The 10,793-nt window shown below is 41.0% G+C and overlaps 1 protein-coding gene across 2 annotated transcripts in view; it reads left to right on the forward strand.

Annotated features, from left to right (window-relative positions):
* Positions 1–9,488, forward strand: part of atp9b (ATPase phospholipid transporting 9B) — a 60,949-nt gene extending 51,461 nt beyond the window's left edge. For both annotated transcript variants that reach the window (XM_034704689.1, XM_034704688.1), the window contains 12 exons: positions 928–1,011; positions 1,157–1,327; positions 1,410–1,508; positions 1,630–1,719; positions 2,077–2,221; positions 3,264–3,328; positions 3,661–3,816; positions 4,060–4,124; positions 4,579–4,687; positions 4,811–4,868; positions 5,741–5,944; positions 7,725–9,488. In XM_034704689.1, coding sequence (XP_034560580.1) covers positions 928–1,011; positions 1,157–1,327; positions 1,410–1,508; positions 1,630–1,719; positions 2,077–2,221; positions 3,264–3,328; positions 3,661–3,816; positions 4,060–4,124; positions 4,579–4,687; positions 4,811–4,868; positions 5,741–5,944; positions 7,725–7,861 — 1,383 coding nt within the window. In that variant the 3' untranslated portion in view covers positions 7,862–9,488. The remainder of the gene's footprint in view (positions 1–927; positions 1,012–1,156; positions 1,328–1,409; positions 1,509–1,629; positions 1,720–2,076; positions 2,222–3,263; positions 3,329–3,660; positions 3,817–4,059; positions 4,125–4,578; positions 4,688–4,810; positions 4,869–5,740; positions 5,945–7,724) is intronic.
* Positions 9,489–10,793: the final 1,305 nt, after the last annotated feature.

The following is a 10,793-nucleotide window of genomic DNA, read 5'->3' on the forward strand; positions in this document are numbered from 1 at the left end:
ATACATTTTAGTTGTACAGCTCTTTTCTAAACATTCAAAGACACTTTAAAACGATACGAGTACACATTAAAAGAAACAAACACAAAAAGGTTATAACAATATTAGCAGTTTACCGTCTGTGTTTAATAGAACCGAGCAGCCACATCTTATCATTTAGAAAGATCATAAATCTCCTCTCATCTAATAAACAAATCTGAGTAGGAGATGCAGTTCTAAAATGGATAAGTATAAACCACGTATCAGTGCATGCATTGATCATTCTTTAGTCTCGTCCCCTCGTCTAATCAGGACATTCATGTAGAGATCTGCAGCCTGTGTCTACACCAGTTTGGTGGTTGAAGGTCTTGTGTGGGTATGTTCATAATTATATTGGCATTATTGAGTCATTTAGCACTGGGGGCGGCGTTTGATTTAATTAGTGACCTACATAAAGTTGTGGTAATTACAGTATGTCATATTCTTGAACAATGGTGCTAATGATGTCCTGTTGGCTGTAATATCCCGCTGTCAAATCAGCCGGCGCTACGGTTACTCTGCCAGTCAATAACCAATCAACAGGACAGATTCGGCCCATTGGTGTTTCATATCAAAAATAAACCGCCATCCATCCCTTTGTTTTACTGTGTCCTCTGAATTCCCCCCCAGGCGGTGTTATTCACGATTGATTTCTTTGGTGTTGGTAACAATATGCTGCTATTGACGGCCCTGAACATGGTGTTCTTATACTGCAGCTGCTCAAATAGAACAGATGAACCGCCCTGTAATTAAACCATATATATCTTTGGGAGAAGACATTAGTTCAACACACAAACATTTACTTAAAATAATGTGAATCCTCAAACTCAGCGTTGGAATAAAGCTTCAGAAAATGAACTTAAACAAAGTGTGAGTCTTAGTTTCCTGACTTCTGTCCTTTCTTTCTGTCAGTGTGGAAACATGGCCAGAGAAGGACTGAGGACGCTGGTAGTGGCCAAGAAGTCTCTGTCTGAGGAGCAGTATCAGGACTTTGAGGTATGAACTACATGCTCTTAGCACTGCCCTCTTGCCCTTGATCTCTTTGTAGATTTTTCTCCATCGTCTGGTCCTCCACAGTCTTTTCAAACTCACGATATCCTCCTCTGTAATCTCTCTTTCACCCCTCTTTCTTTTTGTGCAGAGCCGCTACAACCAGGCCAAGCTGAGCATCCACGACCGGGCTCTGAAGGTTGCAGCAGTAGTGGAGAGCCTGGAGAGAGAGATGGAGCTTCTGTGTTTGACCGGTGTGGAGGATCAGCTGCAAGCGGACGTGAGGCCAACACTGGAGCTGCTCAGAAACGCTGGCATCAAGGTGAGTGAGGAAATAACACATCTCTTTACCAAGAAGAAAATGGACTCTGTAGATTTGACCCTGTTGCATGCTTTGTGCTCAGATCTGGATGCTGACAGGAGACAAGCTTGAGACGGCCACATGCATCGCCAAAAGCTCCCACTTAGTCTCAAGAAACCAGGACATCCACGTCTTCAAACCCGTATGTAATTTTTTTCTATCCCCCTGATAAAAACATCATAAAGCCTCTACTCATCGAGACATGACTAAAAAAAAAACCTTCATATTCCTCCTGCCAATTGTATTATGTGGCTCTCGAGCAGGTCTCAAGCAGAGGAGAGGCCCATCTGGAGCTGAACGCCTTCAGAAGGAAGCATGACTGTGCTCTGGTCATCTCTGGAGACTCCTTAGAGGTACTACAACACAACAAAACATAACACAACACAGTGCAGCACACAGTGACACTTCCTGCTGCAGCAGATGATGCTGAGGGTGAAGCCAAACAAGCAATGAGAGGATAAAAAGTGCTTTTCATCCAAAAATAATACTTCAGAGTTCAACAAGGGCCTTAAGGATCTAGAGAGGAAGCAAATCGAAAAGCAGATTGTTCATTTATTTAAGAAGCAGAACAATCTGAACTTGTTACAGCTAAGAAGGAGGAACACATCATGTTTTCACTCTAATTCTGGCAGGTCTAATAGTTGGATATAACAGAACTTTTATCATCCATTAACCTGTGTTTTGATTCTCCATCTCCGTCTCTGTTGCAGGTGTGTTTGCGGTATTACGAGCACGAGTTTGTGGAGCTGGCGTGTCAGTGTCCAGCGGTGGTCTGCTGTCGTTGCTCCCCGACTCAGAAGGCCCAGATCGTCACGCTCCTGCAGCAGCACACAGCCAACAGAACATGCGCCATAGGTGTGTGTGCCGACAGACTCTCAAACTAAGAGACAGCCACCAGGGACAATGTCTGTGTGGACTCATTTCAGTCCCTCAGAGTGAAACATGATAAACAATGTGCGAAACAATCCACTAGGACCGGTTTAAGAAAAGACTAGTCAAGTAGAGGGTCCTGTATACTCAACTATGATATCCATGTTTTAACTTCAGTGATGTTTAGCAAGATGCTGAAGGTTTCTATCACTTGAGCACATACACAGGCACCAGAGCAACCTGTATACAATATATATACAGTAGATGTAATAAGATATACATGAAAGGAGCACCTCCTGGATTTGAAAGTATAAACTGGAATAGATGCTGTCAAGTCTTCGTCAGTGAGTCATCAGGGCTTGAAGCCAAAATGCAAGTTTGTTTTGACCTTGCAATTAGATGAAAGTCATCTTTTTTTAATAGAGTTTATTTACAAAAGATAAATAATATGAAGTACAATAAGTTAAGTAAAAATAGATATGTAAAATAAATAAATTAAAAAGAGTTGTTGGAGTTTTAAAAGTACACTCTATTATCTAGGGTGTATTGAGATACACAAAAGACGGGAGCAGTGTAATGAACCAAAGTGACATCGTAAAGGTCTTTCTAGTTGTTTGTTTCAGATGCCTCTTGTTGTTGTTGAAATTGACATGAAAGGTTACTCATCCACAAAATGATCAGAGCCTGAAACATCAACATGACTCAGAAAGGGCTGGCACATCAGTAAAAACTTGTTAGCCGACCCCCTGACGGTGTACCTTATCTTGTCCAGTTTCATAAAATATAGCATGTCTTTATTCCACTGCGTTAATGTTGGAGAGTTACAGTCTTTCCATCTAATCAAAATTTGTCTTCTGGCAACAAGAAAAGTGTCTTTAAAAGATAATTAAATGTTCTATCCACAAGGTGGCAGTCAAAGCTTACTCAGAGAATCAGCAGGAAGCCTGAATCAGCCTCTGTATTTAACCACATGAATACTTTGTTCAGCAATGTGTTTTTTTTCATGCATGCTTCCTCTGCGTGACAGGTGATGGAGGAAACGATGTCAGTATGATCCAGGCTGCAGACTGTGGGATTGGAATTGAAGGAAAGGTACAACCCCTTGAAAAACCTCTGTTATTGTGGAATCTGTCTTTTTCCCACCACCAGTTCACTCCTAATTTTATCTTAGTGTATGTATTACACACTCAATCATTGAGTTATAATTCTACATTAGTATTTGGAACTTTGGAAACACTTGAACAGTTGTTACCATCATGAAAAGATGTCTCTCAATTACTAACAGACATTTAACTCGAATTACACCCCATATATATTTGCTTTAACTTTTGAGTAGTTGTTCTTTGGAAGCAGGTGCTGGTTAAATTGTCCTGCTTGAAAACGCTGCTGCAGCATTACATCTTTCCCTGATTGTGTGTTAACAGGAAGGGAAGCAGGCGTCTCTGGCTGCAGACTTCTCCATCACTCAGTTTAAGCACATCGGCCGCCTGCTCATGGTTCACGGCAGGAACAGCTACAAGCGCTCTGCGGCGTTGGGTCAGTTTGTCATGCACAGAGGAATGATCATCTCCACCATGCAGGTACTGAAATGATTTCAAACCTTCTTATGTTGTTGGAAATAAAAACTTGTTTACAGAAATGTCTTTTAATGATCATCTGTGTCTGATTTAGTTTGTTGATTGTTGATGGTTTGTTTTGTTTTCAAAACCTGTTTTCGATTGTTTTCGTTTCTTTGTGCTGAGACCAGAGAGAGTTTTCCACGACGTGGACGATAACATTTACAAACAACTTAAACTAACTCTCACTTTTTGTTCTCCCCTCAGGCGGTCTTCTCCTCGGTCTTCTACTTTGCCTCTGTGCCGTTGTACCAGGGTTTCCTCATGGTCGGGTATGTTCTTGTTCTTTATGTCTGGTTGTCTGAAGAGTTTGGAATCATTGTCCAAGATTCATCCATCATCCCGCAGGTTCACTCACTGATTCCAGTGTAGCGCTGCAGGTGAACAGTGTCTCTGAGTGCTTACTTCTTTTCCGCCTGTGTCCTGAAAAATAGTTCCCTCTTTCTCATTACATCCTTACAACCCCTTACATTTTCTCTTGTGTCTCACTCAATCCTCACTGGGAGGAGTTTAAACACAAGCGAGGGGGATAGAAGAAATGTTAGCATTTGGAAAAGCACCACCAGCTGACATTGAGTTGTTTTCTTAATGACTACACCTTTTTTTTCCAGCCAAGGTTTCAAGAGCTCTCATCTGAAAGGATACATTTGATCATATAAGCATGTAGTCGTACTGCTCACCTCCTCCATCTAAACCTGTCTCTTTCCTCTGCTTCATTCTGCGCAGGTATGCCACCATGTACACCATGTTTCCTGTGTTCTCTTTGGTTCTGGATCAAGATGTGAAGCCTGAGATGGCTCTGCTCTACCCTGAGCTTTACAAAGACCTCACCAAGGTACAGCTTCCTCGTTTTAAACTCTCTTCATCAACATTTTAGAACTTCTAAAATCTTTTACCAGGTCATAACTTTGTTATTACGCAAAACGTTGCACTCACGGATGCTGCCTTTCTCTTCCAGGGACGATCATTGTCCTTCAAGACCTTCCTCATCTGGGTTCTGATCAGTGTGTATCAAGGTAAGGTGCACAGACTCATTGTTATGTATGTCTGTAAATGACAGATTAATACATTAGCTTCATTAAAATAACCCTGTACGCCGACGACATGAGCGTTGCTGTAACCAAAGACCCGTCTTCTGTCGTAGACTGTCAAAGCAAGTCCTCAACCACCATTTCATCATTTCTTCCGAGTCTAATACCAGGGTCCCCGGGCCCCTTCAAACCCTCAGACAGTCACTTTCTCAGTATCTTAAGTTTCCAACCGCCATCTGCTTTTACATGCAGCCTTTTGTCCGTCCAGTAAATCGATATTTCTGTAATCGCTAAGCCATGCAGCGTGTGAGAAAGATCTATGTTCCTGCTCGAGCGTGGCTTCCTGACAGCTCGAGGTTTTTAATTAAAGGCCAAAACCAGGTCTGTGAGGAAAAAAAAGAAACATGAAGACATATATTAGGCACCAATCTGCCTTCATTTATTACAGAGTTTGCCTCTGTGGAATGTGCTGTATGAAGACAGTATGAAAAAGCAATTATGCAATCAGTTATAGGCTATTAGGCTCAATTAGTGCGGTGTTATGATTAACTGAAGGGTTATCAAGATACAGATGGCGCCGGAAAATGAGTGAGTGTCTGGATGCTTAAAGATGAGACACTGGAGCTCATTGTGCATCTTACCCTTATGAATAAAGTTATTAGATGAGATATAATCTCCAGACGTATGAATCTTAACTCTGTCTCATTCAGCTGTTGGGTTTGAGTCCAGCAGACCTTAAAAAATGTCAAAAATAAACATCTGATAAAGAAGTGTAACAAACTTCAAAACTCAAACTCACTCACATGACTTTCACTGGTTCTGTCACGTGGTCGGTTTGTTTCCTCCGGCACCACCAGGTGGTATCCTCATGTACGGCGCTCTGGTGCTGTTCGAGTCGGAGTTCGTGCACGTGGTCGCCATCTCCTTCACAGCGCTCATCCTGACCGAGCTCTTGATGGTGGCGCTCACCATCCGGACGTGGCACTGGCTCATGGTGGTCGCAGAGTTCTTCAGCCTGGGTTGTTACCTGGCCTCGCTCGCCTTCCTCAACGAGTACTTTGGTAAGTTTCTACTTTTTGCCTCACACATGTTTCTAGTTCTGATCTAGAACGACTGGACTAGTTTCCTGAAATGTTCTCCTGTTTTTACTTCTGTTGATTATCAGGAATCTATTAGGTTGATACAATTGAAGTTGGATGAAGCCAAAAAAGATTTTATTAATTGAGTAACTTTATTAAAGTTAATTTTGAGGCATTTTTTTGTCTCTATTAGTAAGGACAGCTGAAGAGGGACAGGAAATGTGGAAAGTAGAGAAAGGGGGAAGGGCAAGAGCAAGGGGTTGTGGTCGAACCAGCAACCACTGCGATGTAGACTTACTGCCTCTGTATATATGCAATGTGCTGTAACCTCTCAAAACTTGGTGACTAATAAAGGACTCAACTTAAAGCTCCTGTGAGGAACTTTTGGTTTCTGTTGATTTTGGCGCCCCTTGTGGACAAAGCGATAATTACTATCTTCTTTCCTGTACATGCATAAGTGATGTTTTCTGAATAAAAGAAATCTCCCCACCTTTCTCTTTCAGAAGCCAGGTGTATCAATCCATGCAAATCTTTGTCATGGAAAATGTCAACTAAGGCTGTTTCATCAACGTGCTTTAATGCTTTAACTGACCTCATCTGACTCCTTGTTTTTAAAGGTCATAAAGAGACTTAAGTATTACTTTCAGTCTGTTTTTACAACAGGCAAAAAAAATCCTCACAGGAGCTTTAAGGCAGAGCTGAATTTATAATCAGACAAGGTTTTTGGCACCACAGCTATTAACTTACGCTCTGTCACTGTTATCTCCTGATTGTTTCCTTTAGGGATGGATTTTTAGGATATTTTTTGTTCATATAACAGAAGAAAATATAGAAAACTGCTCATTTTGACTCCCAGAGCCCAGAAGATACTGTCCAACTGCTTGTGTAGTCAAAAAGAAATGCCCCATTACTAATGCGCACAGCAAAGACACGCAGTATATTCTCCTGCCAGCATCTATTCTGCATAAATGTATATTTTTATGGAGGGGAAATCACCCAAATAATGATTGATTCATCTCTCCTTTGACGTGATGATGTGTTCTAGCACTGACTTTTCTCACCTGAGACGAGAGCAGTTCAAAGAGTCCCACTTTTGAAGTCCAGTATTAGACGGACTGAGGACTTCAAGGAGCTCCGGTTGTCTTCACTGCACCTGCTTTGTCTTTGTCTCGGCGTAATGCTAGTTGGCACCTTAGCTGCACCAGTTCAGCCCTCTGTGCTTTTACTGCTTCATCCCTCTCTCTCTGCTTCTCTTGTTCTGTCTCTTTCTCTTTGTTCACTGCTAACCTTTGTACTTCACTCACTCAGTTTCTGCTGCGTTTCTTTTGCGTCTGTTTGTTGCTCACAGGCATAGGCAGGGTGTCGCTTGGAGCTTTTCTTGGTAGGTGTGCAGCCTGTATGTTCACGTCTACATTTCCCCCCAAAACATCTTTCTGTAGCCGTCGTGTCTGTGTGTGTCCGATGTGTAGAAGTGTCATCATTTTGTCTTTTTCCTTTGATTTTTGTGTTGTTTTGCATTGCAGGTCTTTATTCTCCTGTGTCATTTGTGTCTGATCATCAATTGCACTGTTTGGTTTTGATTTGAACAATGTGACAAATTCAAATACAGAGAAATGTTGCAAGATTTTTTGCGTTGTTTCTGGACTGCTCGCTTCTTACAAGCGATGTCCATTGCATGTCTTTCACAAATTCTCACACTCCTTTTAGAGACACAAACAAAAACTAAGATGTGCCTTTAAGCCATTTTCTTCTCCTCCTCCAGACTTGTCCTTCATCACGACTTGGCCTTTCCTGTGGAAGGTGTCGGCCATCACGTTGGTCAGCTGTCTTCCTCTCTACATAATCAAATACCTGAAGCGCAAGTTCTCACCTCCAAGCTACTCCAAACTCTCCTCATGAGCCCAACCTCGGATTGAACTTGCTTTGTTTTTGTAGTTTCCTGCTTCTCTGAGCTTTTTTCTATCTGCAGCACTTTTTTTACCGACCTGTGGAGAGGTCAACGAACCACTGGAACAATCAAAAAAAAAGGAGATAAAAATGTAAAAAAACTGAACCTTGATTATGACACTGAGACTTGGGATAACTTGAAAAAACAGCGCACATAAAACAAGACTATAAAAGGATGTATCTAGTCACACAAGAAGGGGAGAGAGTGGCGCTGATGGCGGCACTTAGAGGGTGTGAAAGAAACACTGGACCCCGTTTTGCTGGAAAAGGGTCAATCTGCCTTCATTTGTTTTAAAGAAATCAGCTTCATATGTCATTTTATACTCTTCTGACGCATTACTTTCAATGTTAAACTTTTATATGTGGACTTTTTTTAAGTGTTCTTTTTTTATTCTGGATATTAACTACGGCTGCTGCTCTGCGTCTGTGAACAGTGTTGATTTTAAAGGGGGAAAAAACAATCCATGTTTTAATGTTGTCCTTTGTAACTGTACATGCAGCCTTTACCTGCAGCTTGGGTTCATACTGCTGTCACCGTGTTGAAATGTGCATTACAGAAACATTTATCCTGACAGTCACATAGAAAATGCTGGAACATGCTTCAATGTGTGCATTTGATGCTTCACATTAATAAGACAATGAACAATCATCACTATGTTATCTCTGTATTATAAAACCAGCACTCCATATCAACATTATTCACCCTCTCGTCAGCGTGTTTGGCCTTGATTTCTCTGCATAATTTTATGATGTCTATCCGCAGCTGTCCGGACATGGCGGCTCAGTTTGTGCCTCATTATGATGTATTTTAGCAGCATCTCACATTACTGGATGTGAAACAATCAGAGGTTTTTTTTTGTTCCCTCGGCTGCCAGATCTAAACTTTTCAGCTCTTTAATGCTGCTGTTCTTTTTCTAAAAGCATTTCTCTGATGGTAAAAGTTGTTTAAAAGTCACAAGAAGGACCCTGAATCCCTGTCTGCTGTATTTTTAGGCCTTTATTGACAATATGACTCCCCTGGCTGTCCATGTGACTTGAGCCTGTAGCAGTAGGTCGGTAAGGTAGGTGGGTAGGTAGGTAGACGTTGACTTTGCGCTCTTATTTTGAAGGAGGAATGAGTTTTATCATTCACTCTGTGTACTCTATGTATCAAGCACAGTGTTAAAGAATCAAGAGAGGGTTAAATGATTTTTAAAATATATAATAAAGGAAACGGGAAGTAGTTCAGCTGTGTGGTGGTTAGGTTGCCGTTTTTTGCTGAGTCTTAATTGAGTCAAACTCAGGTTGATCATTCCTAAACAGAGTTAGTTTGGATGTTGGAACCTGTGCTGTAAAATGTAGCTGCAATCTATGAAAGTGAAACACTTGGATGTGGTGATTAGAGAAAAGAGTGGCTTTGATATTTTGATGCAAATTGCATTTAGGGTTTAAATTTTCAGATTTAAATGAAGAGCAATTCCAGATGTTGTTTCCTGTTGTTGTTCTATGTGTGTTTTGTTGTTCAAATTTTTCCTCCTTGTAAACATGCTTTCCATGTCCTACGCTGGGATTTCTAACAATGTCTGTTATTTATAATATTGTTATTGACTAATGAATAATAAAAGGAAAATCAGATGCCATAGAATTAGTATGTTTATTACAATCACTGCTTCAAATACTTTGTTCTCATACACTCTCTGCTCTCGTGATTTCATTCATCATGAGGCCACTAGATGGAGACAAACACCAAACCCTCAACAGAAGGGGTCCTTGCTCCAGTAACAGCTGGGCAGTTTGAATGTTGACCTTTTTGAGTTCAGTCAATTAAATACTAATGCAGTTATAAATACTTTAAATTCTTCTTATTAATGTTTATTAGCATTTATATTTAAGTTACCTCTCCTGTACAATAAGTTGCTCCAAGACCTTTATTGAGAACTCCAATCAAAAAATATTATTATAATGATAATAAGGAATGTCAAAACATTTAATTTTGTAAAATTTTGAGTAATTGTTAAATTTCATATTCTCATTTATAATCACATTTAAACATTTTAAATCCCTACTTACTGTAAAGCAACACATGCCACCACGAGGACGTCCCTTAGACCCAAGACTTCCACAATGTTAAACAGCCTGCAGTCAGTTGCACCCATTTAGCAAGTGCTGTAGTTAACTTTGTCAATGGTTTTATCCACGGATCTGTGACAATTTGCACTCTCGAATAACCACAGCACAAAATAGTGCTCTGCAGGCCTCAGTGATGCATTTTCCTGCTGACATCAGTCTGATTAGCTGCACCTGTATGCTCACTTCATAGGTTGTACACATAGACTTATGGACGTAGTATCCGTGATGTCACTCATCTGTTCCTGAGCGCTGTTTTGAAGCCAGTCGTCGGCGGGAGCCTTATTTGTAATGCTGAACTCAACCAAACTTAATGTGAGGTAAAGAGGCGGGCTTTGAGCCTCCTCCTGCCTGTCAGTCAAGCCAGTCATGTCTTTAAATGGGAAAAACTCTTAATCTGTTTATCTTCTGAACCGTTGTGTTAGAAAAAAATTCACCCCCCATAGAGTGTGACGATAGAGAAATTAGCTACGTTTTTTTGAACCAGGCTGTAAACATGCTTATTTCAGCTGCAAAGATTGTCTTTTCTGAATGGGTGTTTGCAACATTTGCCGCATGGGCTTCATATTTTGAGACTGGAGGTTGTCGCTTGGTTGTACATCACACTGAAAGTACTTACAATAAGTGCATATATATTTTTGACTTGTCAGCTGAGCCGTCTTTGGGTTTTTTTTCAAAGAGAAATGTGCTCCTCAAATGCCCCATGGTGTTATTTTCCACCACAGCGGCAGCAGGAAGACACTGCAGGAGTTTAACTACGGTGTGCTGAAAGGGACAA

The sequence above is a fragment of the Notolabrus celidotus genome, chromosome 16 (assembly GCF_009762535.1).
Source record: "Notolabrus celidotus isolate fNotCel1 chromosome 16, fNotCel1.pri, whole genome shotgun sequence".
In the NCBI taxonomy this organism is placed as follows: Eukaryota; Metazoa; Chordata; class Actinopteri; order Labriformes; family Labridae; genus Notolabrus; species Notolabrus celidotus.